At 43.5% G+C, this 20666-nt stretch overlaps 1 protein-coding gene across 3 annotated transcripts; it reads right to left on the reverse strand.

Annotated features, from left to right (window-relative positions):
- Nucleotides 1–941: 941 nt before the first annotated feature.
- SEC11C (SEC11 homolog C, signal peptidase complex subunit) lies at nucleotides 942–20298 on the reverse strand. 3 transcript variants are annotated; one of them, XM_003264279.3, is made up of 6 exons: nucleotides 20093–20298; nucleotides 10181–10290; nucleotides 7078–7227; nucleotides 3952–4071; nucleotides 2094–2151; nucleotides 942–1146 (listed from the first exon to the last, which is right to left on the reverse strand). In XM_003264279.3, the coding sequence occupies exons 1-6, from the start codon at nucleotides 20177–20179 to the stop codon at nucleotides 1093–1095; spliced, it is 579 nt and encodes a 192-aa protein (XP_003264327.1). In that variant the 5' UTR covers nucleotides 20180–20298; the 3' UTR covers nucleotides 942–1092. The 3 variants fall into 3 exon arrangements, with proteins under 3 accessions (XP_003264327.1, XP_030666174.1, XP_030666173.1); XM_030810314.1 differs by having other exon boundaries at nucleotides 20077–20098; XM_030810313.1 differs by lacking the exons at nucleotides 942–1146; nucleotides 2094–2151 and adding an exon at nucleotides 2161–2403 and having other exon boundaries at nucleotides 20093–20270.
- Nucleotides 20299–20666: the final 368 nt, after the last annotated feature.

The raw sequence follows: 20666 nt of genomic DNA on the forward strand, positions 1-20666 counted from the left end.
AACAAGACAGGTGGCTGTGTACTCCTTAAAGTGTGAGAACCCTCTAGCCCGCCAACAGCGCTCCCTTTTCAGGGCCTCTGCACTTGGCTATAATGTGCTTCCCGGGATTTACGTGCTCCACTCCCTCTTATTTCTTTGAACTCTGCTTAATGTCACCTCCTTAGAGAGGTCTCCTCTGACTTCCATCTGAAAAGCAATGTCCTCTGTCACCCTCTATCTGCTTAACATGCTTTATCTTTCTTCATAGCAATGACCAGTACCTGAAATCTTAGGCTCGTGTGTTATCTGTTCCTCCTACTCCAGTGTGAGCTCCGTCAGGGCTGGGACTTTGTACCTCTAGCACATCAGACAGTGGCTGGGTAAAAGTGCTTGATAAATACTTGAAAGAGGGTCTACTTTCTCAGCAGGACTATATATAGTGCAAATATCTAATTTAATGGTGGGTATCCCTGGGAAGTAGAAAGGGAAGACTGACGAAAGAGACCTTTTGTAGTTTTTGCAATTTTCAACTTTTACCCTTCTGGAGTTTTTGCAATTTTTCAAAGGAGTATGCACCATTTTTAATAATTTATTAAACACTTTTCAAATAATTTAACAAACTATCTCAAGATATATCATACCACAAAACAAGGCAGATTACATCCCTTCCTTCTAAAAGGTTTTGACTTTCTTAGTTTCTCAGATTACACTTTAATAAGAAACTATGTCCTTTTAAGGGCCTCTTTGTTTCCCCCCAGAAATGTCATTATATTAAGAATTTTACTTTTGAAACTCAGACATTACAACTATACATGTGGACCATGCCTTGCCCCACTAGCAGGCCAGGCCCTAAATAGCCTGCCTGGTTCTTGAAGTGGTGCAGACCCTCACACTCAGTGTAGAGTCTCCCACAATTGGCAGAGAGATTGAGCAGATTTGAATCAGAGTCCACAAAAGAAAACCATCTTTACTGGTGAATCTTTTATTTGGACAAGACAAAAACATCTCCACACTGTTCCCTTTTATACAGAAAATGGAACATCTCAAATATATTAGTTTTTCTCTTTTTCAACAGAATTCATTTCAATCTGGTCCCAGGAACTGCTTCTCATTTTAGGATTCACGTTTTAGTAACACATATGCACCCATTACAGCCAAAAGAGCATACTGGAAAGAAAACACAATGGAAAATCACTGTGAGGTCTACAAAGAAATTTGGTCTGTAAATGTATTCAGATGAAGTCCATTAAATAGTGCGCTGAGGACAGAATCAAAAGATTACCTCTTCCCCCCATGCCTTGTTCTCTAAATGAGCTGTTCAATGCTACATTATGGTCAAAACCCCAAAAATATACTGATGGACTAAAGATCAGACAACGAACAAACACAGCAAATGCAGTGCTTACTCCTACGCAGGTTTCCCATTGTTTGTCAAGTGATTTTTTTTAAAAATATAGATACACGCCTGTAATCCCAGCACTTTGGGAGGCCAAGGTGGGCAGATCACCTGAGGTCAGGAGTTCGAGATCAGGCTGTCCAACATGGCAAAACCCCATCTCTACTAAAAATACAAAAATGAGCTGGGCGTGGTGGTGGGCACCTGTAATCCCAGCCACTAGGGAGGCTGAGGCAGAAGAATCACTTGAACCCGGGAGGCAGAGGTTGTGGTGAGTCGAAATTGTGCCACTGCTCTCCAGCCCGGGCAACAGAGCCAGATTCTGTCCAAAAATATATATATATATACACACACATATATATGTGTATATATATATTTAGAGAGAGAGAGAGATACCATTTTTGTTGAAGTTGAGAGGTAAGCATTACTGGTTTATGGTACTACTTTTGTGTGTGTATGAAAATTTCCATAATAAAAAGCAACAATTAGATAAATGCCATTTTAGAACACTGAACATACAAGGGGAAAGTAGCTATTTTAAATAACTAATTTAAGTGTTGCTACTTTAAATGACTACATTAATATGTAGTTAACTACAGATACTCTGCAGGCCTATTAATGGCAACATGTTTTAAGAAGACTGCCTGTTTACAGTTGCACAAGTAAAAGCTCCAATATTTAATGAAGTAAATAAATATAGACACACATAAATTCCTACCTTGAATTTTGGATAGTCATTCATTATTATGGTGACCATACCAACATATGGTAAAAACCTAAATTGTGGGATAAAAAGCAAGAGATATAAAAGTTGCTTATATAACATGATGATGGCAACATCTGAAAACACTATAAATCAGTCTTAAGAAATGAATTGTACGAGGGAATGCCACTGACCGGGGCTGTAAGGATGTATTCAGCCCTGTCTCAAACAGCTTTATTAGTAAGGAGCGTCAGCACTGGCAGCCAGGACAAGTTTTCTAAGTAGGCACTTGGGTTGAGATAGTGATGCTGGTTGTCTTCACTTGCTACAATTAAAATAGTTAAGCCGCTTGTACAAAAAGAATAGGCAACTTTCACAAATCTAGTTTTTATTTAGAAGAGAAGATTCAGATAGCCCATATAAAAACTGCTGTTAGATAAAGCTTTCAAAGTACATGAATAATGAGTTTGTAATGCAAATAATTATTTTCATTTCCCAGTGCTTGTCAGATATAACAAATAAATGTATTGGGTAGCAAATACAAATGTGAATACCATAACTTATACTCAAATATGATTATGATCCCAGAGAGAGGAGGTTCAGTACATAAACCAGCCAACGATTATGCTCACAAAATTAGCAGCAATATGTAATCAGATTGACCCAGGTCTCAATCATCTCTGCTCATGAGAAACAAGGTAACACACCCATAGGTACCCTCCAGTCTTTTATAAATCAGTAGTTCCATCCTCTCTCTTATCCAAAACCTTTCGCCAGAGTGTCTAGAAAGACAGGATGAACTAACTGAAGCCCTCCTGATCCCCCGGAGATATTCAAGTGAAAATGCAACAAGGAAAAATGGTTAAAGGAGTAGGAAGAAGCCGTAAGCCACAATCTGACTAATAACGCTAAATCTGACAAAATGGGAGCCAGTCTCTCCAGCCTTAAAAAGCTAGTGAGATTTAGGTAAGATAAAAAAACATTTCTAATGGCTGTTAAACATAAAAAGGGTTGCCAAGAGAGGGGAAGAATTCCCTTTTGTGGTTTTTAATGAGGATGCATTCTCTATTATGTCAATCAGAAGCAGAACTCATTGCTGGACAACTATACAAAGATGAATACTAAAAGATGTATCACAGAAATGTTTTTAGTTGTGAAAAATAGGAAATAATCTAAGTGTCCACCAAAAGGGGATTGGTTAAATAAATAATTATTCACAATAAAACAGCTTGTAGCCACTTAAAAAGATATAGATGTAGATTTGACACGAAAAGCTATTTCCAACTTCCTGTTGGGTCAAAAACAATCAAATTCTAAGTAAAATTATATATATGCATAACACACATCTGTACCAGCCCAGAGAGTATCTACAGCATTCCCTGAAATGTTAAACAGTGGTTATCTCTGGGAGGCTTTCTTGTAATGGTTATTTAAAATCTGCAAATAACTAATCTCTCAGTGAGGATTTATTTTTCTTCTTTTTTTAGAACAAATTGTTTTTAATTTTTATTAATAGAGATGGGGCATCCCTATATTACTCAGGCTGGTCTTGAACTCCTGGGCTCAAGTGATCCTCCTGCCTTGGCCTCCCAAAGGTGTTGGGATTACAGGTGTGAGCCGCTGTGCCTGGCTGGATTTATTTTTAAACAGATTTGAACCCATCATATAGATAATGTAATTGGGTTCGGTTTTAGATTTTAGGTCTTTAGGAATTTCTAAGTTGTATTTAGTCTTCACAGGATAAACTAGAACGGCTTAGAACTCTCCTGATATGTCATATTTGTAATTAACGACTCATTAGCCTATTGATTTAATTTCTTCATTTCTAAGTGTTTTTCATAAACTTCTATATAATTTAAAGGTGAATCCTCACCCTCTTGCTCTTCCCACCACGTCCTTCTTTTCCAGCCAGTTCTGGCCTTCTTTGTACAAGCCTCTATCGTCAACTTCATTATTATCTCCTTTAGTCAGAAATTTGATGTCTCCATTATCTCTGGAAAGCAAAATAATGTCCTCTCAAAAATTATTTTCAGCACAGCGTCATTAACAAAAATATTAGTCCACCCAAGACTTTACTGTCAGACAGGAGCATTCAGAAAAACAGTCAAAGATAACCTGACCTTCCTTTAGTCTGAGATGACTGCTTAAGACAACCATTCAACTGAAGCACAAATCTAATGACAGTTTTGTAGACTTAAATTCCAAAACACTCAAGTAACCTTGACAACAAAAAGCATGACCAAGCACAAGGGCAACAATTTGCTTCCAGCACAGCACACAATGAAGAATTCCTTCTTACCACATGGCTTCTGGGAATGACGAATAAACTAGGACCTGACATTTTTTAACCTGTAAACAAGTGTATTAGTGTCATTCATCAGTGGGCAAAATCATGTGAATCACCACTGTGCAATTCTTTCAAGTCCAGATTCATAACACACAAAAACACTGCTGACAAGGAGCTTTGCCAGGCTCACTTCATTCACCTCAAGTCAGAATAGGTCAGAAGTCAGGACATGAAGCTGGTTTAACAACCTGTGTTGGACTTGAACTGTTTTCATTCTTAGACCTCATGGAACAATTTGGTTTTTTGTTTATTTGTTTGTTTGTTTGTTTGAGATGGAGTCTTGCTCTGTCACCCAAGCTGGAGTGCCATGGTGTGATCTCAGCTCACTGCAACCTCTGCCTCCCAGATTCAAGCGATTCTCCTGCCTCAGTGTCTGAGTAGCTGGGATTACAGGTGTGAGCCACCACACTGAGGTAATTTTTGTATTTTTAGTAGAGATGGGGTTTCGCCATGTTGGCCAGGCTGGTCTAGAACTCCTGACCTCAAGTGATCCACCCGCCTCGGCCTCCCAAAGTGCTGGGATTACAGGCATAAGCCACCGCGCCCAGCCTCATAGAACAATTTGTTAACATGGATGATATTCCTCTTCACTCTAGATATAAACTTGATCCTAGATCACACAGATTTGAGCACAAGGTAATTTAAATGCAAGTGTGCTCTAGGCTGTCCTCAGATTTCCTTTTCCTTGCCAAATGCAGAATTTGTTACTGCATTATTTCCTTCACCACTGACCACGGTAGTATAAAGTCGAATTTGCAAGGAAACAAGACTAACAAATGGCACAACACCAGTGTGTTAAAGAGACATGTGGGACTCATTTTAAGCATTCTAAACTGGTGCTCAGATAGCCATGACTCTAGAAACATAATATTGTAGCATTACGGAGCTGTAAAGAGGGTCTTCTTTCAATAAGACAGATGAAAAAAGAATGCGCTAGTATAATGAGATAAAATGCCAAAAGCCCCCAAAGATTTGAAACCATATCAAAAAGAGCAAGCTGATTTGCAGCCATGGTTATAAAGGAAATCAGGATAAAAATCCTGACAGTCTCTCATAATTCATGCAAATTAGAGCACATAATCATCATTTCCTCAACTTGGAACAAATGATCATCTTTAGAAATTAATTGTAAGTCAGTGCGAGTACTGTCACATCATGACTGAGGATGCTTCTTCCTCAGGAATCTAACAGGTAGGCATCAAGTAACCGTTAGTACAGGACCAGTGTATCAGCACAGGTTGAAACTGGATTGTTCTCATGTTTAGAGTAATGTGAAGTGAATAAGTATCAATATCTGTGGGGTACACCTGTGAAGAAGCAGTAAATGGGCCGGGCACGGTTGCTCACAACCGTAATCCTAGCACTTTGGGAGGCCAAGGCGGGTGGATCACCTGAGGTCAGGAGTTCGAGATCAGCCTGGCCAACATGGTGAAACCCCATCTCTACTAAAAATACAAAAATTAGCCGGGTGTGGTGGCGCATGCCTGTAATTCCAGCTATTTGAGAGGCTGAGGGAGGAGAACTGCTTGAACCCAGGAGACAGAGGTTGCAGTGAGCTGAGATCACGCCATTACACTCCAGCCTAGGAGACAGAGCCTCAAAAAAAAAAAAAAAAAAAATTAGCCAGGCATGATGGTGCATGCCTGTAGTCCCAGCTACTCGGGAGGCTGGGGCAGAAGAGTCGCTTGAACCCGGGAGGTGGAAGTTGCAGTGAGCAGAGATCGCACCATAGCACTCCAGTCTAAGTGACAGAGTGAGACTCCATCTCAAAAAAAGAAGCAGTGAATGGAATGGGAATCTAATACCAGATATGTACAAGTAGTTACCTCTCTCTCTCAAACTCAAACACACACACACACATACACAGTGAGAAATGCTCCATTATTTAAAAACATACCTACGCATACCTAAATTTAATTCTATGACTCATACAGATAAAAATCCATACTAAGCTGCATAAAGGTAAATGAATAACCAAGTATATGAAATGTAACATTTTTTTACCAATCATGTGAAGTACTCTCTCATGGGAACTTTATATATTTGAGCAAGAAGTAAATGTTTCCGGTTCCAGAAAAGGGTCTTAATAAGTAAGTCATGGCTGGTATTAACAGCAAGGCTGTTTGGGGAGTGGGGGATGGGGTGGTGGAAAATTAATGCAGAATATGCAACGATCAAATCACGAGATGAGTTGGAAAAGGAATTTTTATCCATCCAGGACTAATATTACTGCTGAAAATGCCACTTTGGCCAAAGTAACATAGAAAAACAGCTAGGTTTTTTTGCATTTCAGAAAATAATTTTCTATCAAAACCATCCTCTGTTGCAATGTGACTTGATTTTCTTTCAGCTCCTTCAAATAACTAACATGTCATAATACATCACACCTTATATTTGTGCAGCAATTTAAGTTTCTGAATTGCTTTAGTAAACATTAGTTCGTTTAATTCTCATAATCACTCTGTGAGTTACTACGGGTTTAACTACTACAACTCCCATCCTACAGAAAGAGTTAAGCATTTGGTCCAAAGTCACCCAGTGAGTCAATGGCAGAACTCAGAACATAATCCAGTGCTTTTACTAGTTTCTAATTAGCCACGAATCTACCAAAAATTTACAAAACAAAACCAAAAAGAAATAAAGCCTCTTTACTTTTCATGAACTTTGATTACTCTGTGAACTATTGGAATGTCTCGTCCTTCAACTTTAAAAACAACTATTTCACCAGCTCTGATTGGGTCTTCCCGGAAATTTGTGAGGAACAGGAGGTCTCCTCTGTGAAAGGCCGGCTCCATACTGCCACTGGAAAGAAGCACAAAGTCAGTATCGGCATTACCCTGTGTCCAAAAGGCAATCAGAATAAACATGTCAGAGGTGAAACTCAATAGTCAAGTAGGTCTCAGGAGCTATAAAACGAGCCAATGTGGCTTCCTTCTTCACTGCTCAAGGTGGTAACGTGTGCGAAAGGAAATGAATTCTACTGAGCTTAACGTGTCATGAGCACTGACAGGACCCTCTGCAGTTTGTATCAGGTAGAAAAGAAACCAGGATTATTGTCAACTCTGAAGTAAAAGCTACCAATTTTTAGCTTTAAAAAAAGTCCTGCATCTACAAATATAGTAGTGTTTTCCTCTAGAACTGCAGGCTTACAGCTAGTTAATCACCTAGGGAAATCCTTTCATTTTAGAGCAGATCCCCAGCACTTAGGATACTGCAATACTTACTTAAGAAATGAGGAACACATGAATGCACTTGGGGAGCAGGACCCGCCCTGATGCCAAACTGAGGGCTGGGACAAAACTGGAACCCAAGTCTTTCGCCTCCTGCACCAGCATCTTTTCCACCATATTCTACAAAAGCCCAATTCTAACAAACATTGACTGGGTTATTGCGGAAGTCAATAAATAATTCCACATGATACCGATTTAAACCTGTGCCAAAATCTTTGGTGGATTCAAAGTAAATCGCAATATGCTGGAAGCTGAAATTTTAAAAATTCATTATATATATTTGCTCATGCTTTGTTTTAATACGTGAGAAAATAAGACCTAGAAATACAGCTTGACGGGGGTTGTGCAACCAAGGATGAGTAACGGCTGCTGAGCAGGAAGAACGTGAGGAGAATGAACCGCTGAAGCTCCATGGTGCTCTAGCAGAAACAAAGAAAACCATGGCTCCCAACAGGACTTCGGGAAGCTGGCCCTCCTTCCCCTCCAGCCTGGCCCACCTTGAACATCTCAGCAGGTGCAGAAGGTGGCAAGGAGAAATGCAGCCTGTCACTAAGTACCTTCTGATAGGTTTACATTTAAGTGAAACCCGTGCCACTAAGTATGGTCATGGATGAAGCATTCAAAATCAGCCAATCTGAATGACGGAGGAAAAGGGCTAGAAATACAACTGACTTAAGAGAAAACATCACAGTCAAAACAATTGAGTTTTTTCTGCCCCCCAATATGAAATTCTATTTTGTCTTCTACTGAAAATAAAACATAATTGTTTCAGGGTTAAAAAAAAAAAAAAAAGCTAAAATGCTTAAGATAATTTCTTCACCTGTGGCTTCATCTTTACTCCTTCAACAAAATTCCTGAAGATACAGTGGGAAGATGTTGATAGAAAAGTAATGGTTAAGGGAACTGCAGCTAGGAAAAGATCCCTGCACAGACTGCAGAGGCCACAGGTGTCCTGAAGTTGGACATCAAGGATCACTATCATGTCCTATCAGGAGAGGAGTTCTTTTCAATGTTTCACTAATACCATTGTCTACTTGCTTTCCTCATGGGCCAGATTCCCCCAAAAACCACACATCCCTTAGGGATGTCATTGGTTTATGCTGACAAACCAAATTGCTTTAACATTACAAAGGATGCTTAAAAAAAAAAAAAAAAGTCCCTAAGTGCGGCAATTTCACACTACCTTCTGTGTGCAAATGTGTCTGTGAGATTTGAGGAGGGCCATGAAATCTCAGATCTAATGTTGGCTCTGCCAAAAGTTACCGGGAGATGCTTGAGGCTTGGCCTCACTGGGCCTCAGGTTCCTTATCTGTTAAGGGAGAGGGTCCATCTAAATTTGAGGTTTTAAATTCCCTCTTCTTTAAAAAAAAAAAAAGAAAAAAAAGCCTTAAAATCCTTCCTTCAAGTGAAATCTTACCAGGAAGTATAACCACATAAAACACATAAAGTTGGAGCTGTTGCAGGTGAAGCAAGGCTAAGGCTTCCTGAATCCATGAGTGTGCTTCCCTTCTCCCCACTCCTAATCTACCCACCTCAACCCCAGGGGCCTCCCCAAAGCACACGAGTGCTTTGTGTAAACACGAGTGGGTCGGAGGTCCCACAGCTCTGCTGTGAGCTAGGCTGTCCTCAGGCTTCTAAATTCATGAAATTCATGAAAACTCGATCTCTAGAAGTGTGCCCCTTGGCCAACCACATGAGGGCGGCCTGGTGAGGCGTGGATCACGGCTATGGCCCCACGAGGTGGTGGCAAGGCCTGGTGGAGGGAAAGGGCACTGGTTTGGGAGCTAAGAGCCCTGTGTTCTGGCCTCAGCTCCTGCACTGATAGGCTGTGACTCTGCCCAAGTTACTGCCATAGCCCACCATGCCACCTTGAAAACAACAGATTTGATGGCCTAAGACACACCAGACAGACAGCGTCTTGAAGCACCTATCAGTTCCCAAACACGGCCATTTGATTTCAAATTGATGTTAAGTTTTTCCCCTTGGATGGCTTTATGGCTGTGTGAAGTTAACTCTAGTGTTAACTTCTCTAAAATAAACACGCTGTACTTTTATAAGTATCATAGTCTCAAGAAGATAGTAGCCATCAATACACCAGTATTACTGAAGAAGCTTGAAAAAAATACTAGACACAACGCTACGCGCTGGGGATACAGACTCCCTCTGCCTCTTTGGTACAAAGAAAATGAAGTAACATTTTTAGTTATGTTTAAAAATCAATTTGTATAGAAATAATGCATGAATACCACATATTATTAAATTGTCATTTGAAATGGATTAGGTACACGAGCATCAACATGGTTAAAGCTCTAAAATGTCTACTAAGAAAGATAAGATTTTTCAAAAGCCAGAAAAAAAAAATGAAACATTTTCAAAATAGATATCAATAAAGACTAATAATTTATCCAATTAAAATCTTGCATTTTAGCTGTCATGCAGGTTTTTACTTAAGGCTGCCCGCTCCTCAGGCCCAAGGCAGCCTTGTGATGGAGGCTGGAAGCTGGAGGCCAGCCTTGGGGACCTACCTCAGCACCACCACAATGGGGCTTTCACTGCCCGTGAGCACGATCAAGCCTTTCCATATCATGAGTGCAGAAGACACGATCATGGCGAAGTTTAAAACCTGGTAATAGAGCTGGAATGAAAAAGAGGAAACCACGATGAAAACCAATAGCAGAAGATCCACCAACCTGTGAAGCTGGAGATGCACTTATCAAACTTTTTCAAAGACACAATTTTAGGACAGGAAACTAACACAACGTACAAAATTCTGCAGTATTTCAACTGTCCCTGGAAAGAGCCTTGCAAATATCATCTCCCCTTAAGTGAGAGAGAAGGGAGGAAAAAAAGAGCAATCTGTGAGGCTTGTCTTGTTAAAGCCTCAAGGAGGCCCTAATCACCTCTTTGGGATTTCCCAGCACCTTATACCCTAGAGAGTTCCACTACTCAAGGCCTGCCACCAGAGCCTCCCGAAGCAGACCAGTCCCAGACACAGCGCAGCATGGTGAGCACAGGTCTAACCCAGATCCACACACTGTGGATTCACCTAGAACTACCTTTAGCCTCAAATGGAAGCTTCGGAGTCCCATAGTGCTTGGCAATGAGGCCATCCTGCTCTAAAAATGACATTTTAAAACCAGTGAACAGAAACTCTAAACACCTGGATGTTTAAATTTTTCATAAATGTTTTAAAAGGTAAATAACAAATATTTGGTTAAGAGCACAAGTGGGGGCCGGGCGTGGTGGCTCACGTCTGTAATCCCAGCACTTTGGGAGGCCGAGGCGGGTGGATCACGAGGTCAGGAGATCGAGACCATCCTGGCTAACATGGTGAAACCTCATCTCTACTAAAAAAATACAAAAAAATTAGCAGGGTGTGGTGGCAGGCGCCTGTAGTCCCAGCTACTTGGGAGGTTGAGGCAGGAGAATGGCGTGAACCCGGGAGGCAGAGCTTGCAGTGAGCCGAGATTGCGCCACTGCACTCCAGCCTGGGCCAGAGTGAGACTCCGTCTCAAAAAAAAAAAAAAGAGCACAAGTGGGGCTGGGCACAGTGGCTCACGCCTATAATCCCAGCATTTTGGGAGGCCGAGGCAGGCAGATCACAAGGTTAGGAGATCAAGACCATTCTGGCTACCGGTGAAACTCCGTCTCTACTAAAAAACACACAAAAAAATTAGCCGGGCATGGTGGCGGCCACCTGTAGTCCCAGCTACTCAGGAGGCTGAGGCAGGAGAATGGCGTGAACCTGGGAGGCAGAGCTTGCAGTGAGCCGCGATCGCGCCACTGCACTCCAGCCTGGGCGACAGAGTGAGACTCCGTCTCAAAAAAAAAGAGCACAGATGGGAGGGTCACACGAGTTGATGCATAAGCACTAGTTACATCAGCTCGGAGAAGGAGGTGGAAGCCCACCCGCTCCACCTGAGACCACTGCGTTTGGACCCACGGGGCTTGCCTTGCTCCCTGCAGCATGGCATAGGCTGAAGCACAGGCTCTTCCTTGCTGACAGCTGCCTGCTGCACCTGCCAACTCCTGGTGACTAAAGGAGAAAACAACACCTGCCCAAGTGCCAACACCCTGTCAGGCTGGAGCCGACCTGTCAGCCCAAACATCCGCCTTCCTTCCAGGCACAACAGGGACTAATGCTGCTGTGGCTAGTACCACTCAAAATCAAAGCCCCTCACGGCATTGCCAGCACCACCCTCCAGGGAGGCTCCTTACTTTAGTACCTGCCTCAATCTTCCTCTTCACAACCCTGCAGTTGTTGGGATGATCTGCAGAGCCAGGTGGGTGGTCCATCAACACTGTGCTGTCTCAATTCCTGGGCCCCCATCCACATCTCCAAAGATCTTCCCTCCACTGGGAACACCCACTCTCAGCAACACACCCTAGAACCAAAATGGCTCTATCCCCACGTGGGTCTCTGGTTCAATGACCCCCTTCCACCAGGCCGCAGGTGCCTATTCTCCTGGCATCTGTGCTCACTTCTGTGTACACCTGAGGACCCATGTTCTGTCAGGTCCTTCACCCCTCACTTCTGTTTTTCTACCCTCAGCATGCAGTGTGCACAGTCACTTACAGGGTGGGAGCCACAACCCCCACCAGGCCTGGCAGCCCTTCCTCCAGAGATTTCTGTTCCTCTCTCCAGGGAATGAACTCCCAGACCTCTGCTGAGGAGGGTGAGGCCTCTGGGTGGAAGACACAGGAGAGCGAGGGGTCTCACTGCTTCTCTGCTTTTCTACCCAATCAAATTTATTTCAACCCTAACCTCCCCTTCGCCTTCAGTTCTGGGGACACCAATTCCTGGGTCTCTGAGGACTCTCTCTGCCTCACAAACCTGAAGAGCCACAGCCTCCCCCAGTGCCGCTCACATCCTGGCTTTCTCTGGCTGTGCCAGTTCCCATTCTTCCATCTGTTTTCCAGCTTCTAGTATTTGGCTGATCTTGTTTCCTTTCCCGGGCGTATCCTGGAGTAACTGATACCTTCTAAACTCTCCTCGCTATTAATATAGTTTTAGTGTTTTGGAGGCAGTGACGTTAGACAGGTTAGATCCCACCTTAGCTCCCTACCAGCTTTCCAGAACATCCTTTTGAATTGAGTTTGGAGTGAGGACCTGGATCACGTGGTTCTGGGCAACATCATTTTCCTCGACTATCCAAATTTAATATTAACTGAGATGGAATGTGGTGGTATGAACTCTTTTTGAGCATTGAGTACAACTTAAAATACAGTTTTAAACACAGTTTAAATACAGTTTAAAATACACAAGGCCTGGAAAAGTCGGACTGAAAGACACCTAGGAAGTCCAAATAGAGACTTGCCAGGTGGTTCTATGTGGTTCTGACTTCTCGGTGTGTGGACCGTTCTTTACAGCAGCAGCGCAAGCATCAGCGTGCACTAGGATCAGCTGGCGATGCCTGAGGACTGCACTTCAGACACATTCCCAGGTGACACGAAAGCTGCTGCCGTGGGAATCACAGCTGAGAATCACTGCTCTATACCATTGGTTCTCAACCTTGGCTGCACCTCAGAATCATCGAGGAAGCCCTGGAAAGTCCATCCCAGACCAGCTGGATCACTGGGAGGGGTGGGGTGATTCTGAGGTGCAGTGAAAGTTGAATCATGGCTCTATACCTCCTCCTCCCATCGGCTAAAGACTCTCCCATCGCAAACCCTTCCTCCACCTCACATCCTCCTCCAGCTTTCACACTCTCCCTTCTCCTTCACAGCTCTTCTCAAAACAGTGTCTACCCCAAGTTGCTCCCCTTCTTCACCATCTATATTCAGTCCTCAACCTACATAGTCAGTCACATGTTCACTAAATCCGAACGGTAACTGTCGGCCCTCACCTTACCTGACCTTCCAGCAGCTCTCAACACACATGATCATTTCTTCAAACCCTCGGCCCCTGCCTTCCAGGATGGCATGCCATCCACTTCTCACCACTTTCTTGTCTTCCTGCCAGTTGCTCCTCCTCTACCTGAACCTCCTCCTCTACCTGAATGCTGGCATTGGTCCCATCATGCTAACTACTCCCAATTCAGAGACTTCCAACTGCCTACCTGACGTTTCCACTTACATGTCTTTAAAGATACCCCATCCTCAACATGTCAAAATTAAACTTAACTTCTCCAAAAGCTTTCAGTGCTAGGGATCCTTCTCTCAGTAAATGACATTATTATCACCCTGCTGTTGGGAGCCACCCCCTACCCATTCATTCTATGCATTCTGGCTTTCCAAACATGTCTGGAGTTTGTCCAGGTCTCTCTATTCCCACTGCCGCCATTCTCATCATATCACCAACGGGGCCCATCAGGCTGCTGTGAGAGCCTCATGACAGCTCTCCTAATGCCCATGCACACCTCTTCCGATCCATTCTCTGTGCTACACTCAGGGAGGTCATGAGCCACTTTATGACAGACACATTCTGAAAAATGCGTTGTTAGGTGATTTTATTGTTGTCTGAACATCATAGAGTGTACTTATACAAACCCAGATGGTGTTGCTTACTATACCCCTAAGCTATACGATGTAGCATATTGCTCCTAGGCTAGAAACCCGTACAGCATGCTACTGTATTGAATACTACAGGCGACTGTAACACACTGGTAAGTATTTATGTAACTAAACATAGAAAAGGCACAGTAAAAATATGGTATAATTTTATGGGACCACCATCGTGTATGTGGCCCACCATTGATGGAAACGTCATTATATGGTGCTTGACTGTACTGGTTTTCAAATGCACATCTGGTCACCTGGTTGTCTATGCCCTGCCTAAAGCCCTTTGATTGCATCCCACTACTTTGAGGATGAAGACTAAACTACAATATGACCTCTAAGGCCCTATCTGATATAACCCCGCAGCCCCGCTTCAGCTCGTGAAGCTCGCCTCACCCCAGCTGCACTGGTAGTATCTGTCCATGCTTCCACCTCACATGCTTCTTTCCATCCCAGGGCCTTTACCCAGAAGGCTCCCTCCTTGGACCCCTTAGTTTACCAAACACTCACCTTTACAACCACCTTTAAATGTCAGTGTCCAACAGAACCCTGCCCTGCCCTGACCGGCTAGACCAGAAATCAGCAATTTTTGTGTAAAGGGCTAGACAGTAAATATTTTATGTTTACGGGTCACATAGTCTCATTGAAACTACTCAGCCCTGCCAATGTAGCAGGAAAGCAGCCATAGACAATATGTAAAAGAAAGAGCATGGCTGTGTGCCAATAAAACTTTACAAAAACAGGTGGTGCAATGGGGTTTGCCAACCTCCACTCCGGCCAGCCTAGGTCTTCCTACTATATATTCTCACTGCATCCTGTATTTCTTTTTATTGTTCATCAGCATCATAATTAAGCATATAATTACCTAATGTGTCTTTTGCACTAGACCTTAACATTCCACAAAGGTAGGGATCATTTCAGTCTTGCTCATAGCTGTATCCTCAAGATTCAACATGGGTTTGGCAAAAAGTTAAGTATTCAATTTGTTGAATAAATAGTGATAAAATAAACATCTTTAATGGTGAGTGCAAACAAATCAGCAATAAGAAGAACACTAAATTTCCAACAGAAAAAGGTAAAAGCTTAAAACTATAATTTTCCAAAGAGAAAATACAAGTAGTAAGTAAACATAAAAAATGTTCAAACCAATAATCCTGCCTCTACCCTCCTTGCAACCCCTTCCATTTTTTTTTGTTTTTAGCAACTTTTTTTTCTTTTTAAGATACAGGGTTTCACCCGGTCACCTAGGCTAGAGTGCAGTGGTGCAATCATAGCTCACTGCAGCCTCAAACTCCTGGGCTCAGTGGACCCTCCCACCTCAGCCTCCCAAGTGGCTGGACTACAGGCATGTCCTGGCATGCCTGGGTAGTTCTAAATTTTTTTCTTTGGTAGAAATGGGGTCTTTTTATGTTGCTCAGGCTGGTCTTGAACATCCTAGCCTCAAGCAATCCTCCCAAAGTGCCAGGACTATAGGCGTAAGCCACCACACCTAGCCTTTGCCTGAGAAATTTAAAGTGTCTGGCTTTTTGTTGTTGTTGTTAATACTAATATTTAGTGCTGGCAAGAATACACTGTGATGGGGATACAAATTGATAAGCCATTCTGAAAGCTATTTGGCATTAGTATTAAGAAGTTACTCTTGGCCCGTAATCCTACTTCCAGGAATTCAGTCTAAACTAAAGGCAGGTTGAGAATTATGGCCTGAAGACATTCATTACAGTCTTAATTCTAATAATGTGGAAAAGGAAATAAACGAGCAACAGTATGGAAATAACTGAGTAGAAAATGGGGCCAGGTGCGGTATGGCTCGCGCCTGTAATCCCAGCACTTTGAGAGGCCGAGGTGGGCAGATAACCTGAGCTCAGGAGTTCAAGACCAGCCTGGCCAACATGGTGAAACCCCATCTCTACTAAAGATGCAAAAATTAGCCGAGCATGGTGGCGCATGCACCTGTAATCCCAGCTACTCAGGAGGCTGAGGCACAAGAATCGCTTGAACCCGGGAGGCGGAGGTTGCAATGAGCCGAGATCGCGGCACTGCACTCCAGCCTGGGTGACAGAGCAAGACTCCAGCTCAAAAAAAAAAAAGAAAAAAGAAAAAGAAAATGGCAGATTACTCCACTATTTAAAACAATGCATAAAGAACTTAATGGGAGTGGAGGAGAAAGCAGGTTGGGTTGGGGGAGGAAAATAAAAAGGAACTTTAATGGCATGACCAAACACAGTATGTTGAGTGAAAAATGTAAGCTGCAGTAGGATCTCACCAAATGATCAAACAAACACAAAGAGATGCCCCAAGACGCTAAGAGAGGCTATTTTAGGATAGTGAAATTATGAGTCATTGACTTTTCTTCTTTAAACTATTCTCTATTCTGAAAACAAACTCTGACTGACGTAAGGTAGGAAAAGCAGAGCTCAAAACTGTCTCTTGCTAATGTTAAAACTGTAAAAATAGGTAATTTGAGGCAATAATGAAGGATACAACTGAAAGTGAGGACATAAGTGAATTAAGATAATTGTTAATGTATTTTGGTGCAATAAATCAAAATAGGAAAATAAATATAATTCAACATTAAAGTTACACACTTTTTTTTTTCTTTTTGAGATGGAGTCTCACTCTGTTGCCCAGGCTGGAGTGTAATGGCGCAATCTCTGCTCACTGCAACCTCCGCCTCCCAGACTCAAGCGATTCTCCTGCCTCAGCCTCCCGAGTAGCTGGAATAACAGGTGTGCGCCAACACACCTGGCTAATTTTTATATTTTTAGTAGAGACGGGGTTTCACCATGTTGGCCAGGATGGTTTTGAACTCCTGACCTCAAATGATCCACCCGTCTTGGCATCCCAAAATGCTAGGATTACAAGCGTGAGCCACCACACTCAGCCTACACACCATTTTTAAAAGCGACTTGGCTACTGTGTCAATAGCAAATTATGAAACTATCATTGTATTCCCAGGAGAGTGAAAAAGGAAACTGGAGTGCTAAGCAGACATTGTCGAAGTATTGGGCTATAATACGTTAAACCATTGCTTTTTCTGGTTACATGGATTAAGTTATTTAGTGGTGATTTCTAAGATTTTAGTGCACCTGTCACCGGAGCAGTGTACACTGTACCCAAATGTAGTCTTTTATCCCTCATCAAATGAAGAATATTTACCAGAAAGTTGCCATGAAACAATCAAAGTCTTTACACCATTTCACCATAAGCTCAAAGAGCATAATGGAAAAAAAGATCACAAAGCAAATATTTAAGAATGCAAAGAAGTGAGCCGTTAGAAGAGATGAAACATTCATGTCTTCATTCAATAAATATTGAGGTTCCAGCAACAACAACAAAACACTGCTTCTAAAGTAAAATCAGCCTTACAAGTCACGTCACTCTAAAGCAGAAGTTGTTCACTGGAATTTACATTCAAAAACCTCCCCACCTGCTCTGCCTGACTTAAAGGACTTGATAAATAACCGCTGTTTCATTATGAATTACAGATCTGATTAGGAAAGCCCCAAACCATGGTTTTAAACAAAGATTGCCATTTTTAGACAAGTTTTCAAGCCATATGGCTCCACCCTGATAAAAGCAAATTATAAAATTTTGCCACTTATCCAGTAAAGACCTCGTACCAAGAATATATTTTCCAGTATAATTTCCCATGCTTGAAAAGTTCATTAAGGGGAAGCAAAATCAATTCCTCAAAAAAACTTCCTTTGAGCAAGCCATCTACCTGCTAAGGAAATGCCCAAATACACAAAAATCTAAAAATCAAACTGAGAAACCACAGATCACACTTTTAACACCTTAACGTTAAGAAACCTACTAATCAGATTCTAGGCTTAAAATCCTGGAATCCAGAAAAGTGATTTTGATTGAACTACTGACAAGCTGACTGCGGTCTGAGAAAAAAAAACCACCACCATGTTTCACGGGTGCTTTCGCTGTTGTTCACCTTTTCCTACCAACTTTGTATGCTCAGCACTTAATGTTCACAACAGAGTGTAGAACTAAGTCCATACTCAGTCATTGTCAACCAAAGATGAAACAGCCAATGTCTAAGAGTTTTAAGCAAACATTTCAGACCAAATATTCTGGCTGACAGCAGCAGCACTGCCAGTAGCTGTATTTCTTCCTCTCTTCCTCACTGCAGAAACAAAGAGCCCTTGTCTTGCATGTGGGTCCTGCTTTAATAGTAAGCAGGGGCAGCAGAGAAAGAAGGTCCTGCTTTCAAGACTGGTGGACCATGTAGGCCTGACAAAGTGTCATAAGATGCTATTTTGGAGGGAAGAAGAGAAAAAAAAAAAAGCAAAAAGACAAAGCTTTTTTAAAAAGTACCAAGAAGCAGTAGATTTGAGCTTGCTGAATTTTAATTAGAAGACTAGCAAAACAGGCAATACAGCCAGCTACTGGCAGGCCTTATCGCTGAGAGCAAAAACAAGCTGATCTTTCAAAGGGCAAACTGGTTTAGGGATCAATACACTCATCAGAGGGCCTTTTCTGACAGTCTGCAATTATAGCCATCAGTAATCAGTACCAATTTTAGAGACACTTTAAAAACCCAGCCATTAAGTCTAGATTTTTAAACAAAGCTCTACTTCCTAGAGGATATTCTTGTGAACAGCATCAATGCTCAGGCCATTAGCAGTTACTTTTTTAAGCTGGTAATAATCTCTACTACAACTCATCTTCCAGAAACAGGAGTTACCAGCTTTGCACACCTAGACACTACCACATCCTAAACACGGTTGATGAAATAGAAATTATCAAACTTTCCCACACTACTGCACTAGTCTGAAATTCTACTTGGGGAAGGGGGAGGAGAGTGAGAGGGAAAAAAACACATATGCCTAAAGGAGTAAGTTGTGACCTCCCATGGGCACCACCCCCCATCTCAACATGATGGAGCAAATGAAACTGGATGCCATCAAAATAATGAGGATTAATACCATTTTCAAAGACAATCCAAACCCCCTGTTTGGAAGGTCCCATTTTTCTTAGCACAATTTATTAGTAGCAATAGTGGCATTAGTATCCACCGTGATGTTTAGGCCCTACAGGTCCCCCAAATTCTCTACCTAGAAGCTTACATAATCGTATTTTTCCTGACTGAGAGGGCTTTCTTTCCAATCCCTACTCACTCTTAACCTTATAGTGAAGAGATAAGGACCCAAAGACAGTGATGATGGCCAATAAGTGGCTAAAGAGAGAGCAAGAGGAACGTTTTCCTCTGAGGTCCTCTCACAAAGGAGAGGGAATTCAACCACCCCAGGTGCCCAAAGACCCTACACTGCCTCCTATATTCAGAGTGCAGCCATCTCAGAAGTTAGAGAAGCCTTCTGGAATCCCGCTGGGAACACTGGTTGAGTCCACAGTGATTGCGCACAGCTTGTGAGCTCTCTAGGCACAAGGAGCATTATTTAGTCCCGACCCACGGTCAGGGGAAAAACAACTGCCCAGGCTGGGAAGAAACTGCTTTTGGAGGCATCGCTGGACAGCTCCCATTGTAGGAAAGTTCTTCCCTCTCGCCTACCTTTCTGCCTCTTCCACCTGCGGGCAGTCAGGCCTCTGAAGCCCCACAGAGAAATCGGTTCCCACTTTACCGGGTGGCCCTTCAAATACGCGCAGAGAGCTGTCGCTCACCGATTCATCTCTCCCACAAGCGTGGCTGTGGCTTTCTCAACATTTGACATTCCATGGCACGGGGTTTCTATTCTCCCCTTTCCTGCACCCTCCCCTAATTGTGCTCTTGTCAGGGTAAGGAAGTGCACACCCATGCCCACACGTGGGCGTAGAACCCAGGGCCTGAGAGCCCAGCGCGGGAGCTTCGGGTGGCCGCCCGGCCGCAGTCATTGGGAGCTGCCCTTGCCGGAGCCCTGCCCGGGAAGCCCCGACTCCCCGCTAGCACAGCCGGTCCCGGCCAGGGCGCGCTCACCACCCTCCTCCGTCACCTGGCGCTTGTTCATCTTCTTCAGGTCCCCGAAGATATCCAAGCCGGACGCGGGGAGATGCGCCCCCACGGCGCCCGCCCGTACCATAGCAGGGTCCCCGGGGACCTAGCGGCCCGCCGGCTCTGGGTGTCACAGACGGCTGCGGAGCACTTGCCGGCACCCGCCCACCGGCCCAGCGTCCTTGCGGCCACGTGACCGGCGACTCGCTTGGGCGTCTGGGAATCATAGTCTCGCTAGTCTTGGGCACTGGCCAGCCAGGAGTGAACCTGAAGGAAGAAAACTACCACTCCCAGAATGCTGCGGGGTGGGCACCTCGGCCAGTGAAGACCCGGGGCTCCTAGGGAGGGCAGCTACGGGGCTTCGGAGCCTTGTCCGACCCTTCGGAGGGAACATCGAGCAGCGGGTGACCCCGCATACCTCGGGGGCAACTCGGGTACCGGACTACTCAAGAGGAGCTGAATTTCCCGACTCTGGTCAGGCGCCAAGAGGACACCTAACTCCCGCTCGCAAATCACCTAGCCGTGTATCTTGGCTATTGGATGACTGCAGTGAGAAAAGGTGGTGCCTCCACGCT

The sequence above is a fragment of the Nomascus leucogenys genome, chromosome 4, assembly GCF_006542625.1.
Source record: "Nomascus leucogenys isolate Asia chromosome 4, Asia_NLE_v1, whole genome shotgun sequence".
In the NCBI taxonomy this organism is placed as follows: Eukaryota; Metazoa; Chordata; class Mammalia; order Primates; family Hylobatidae; genus Nomascus; species Nomascus leucogenys.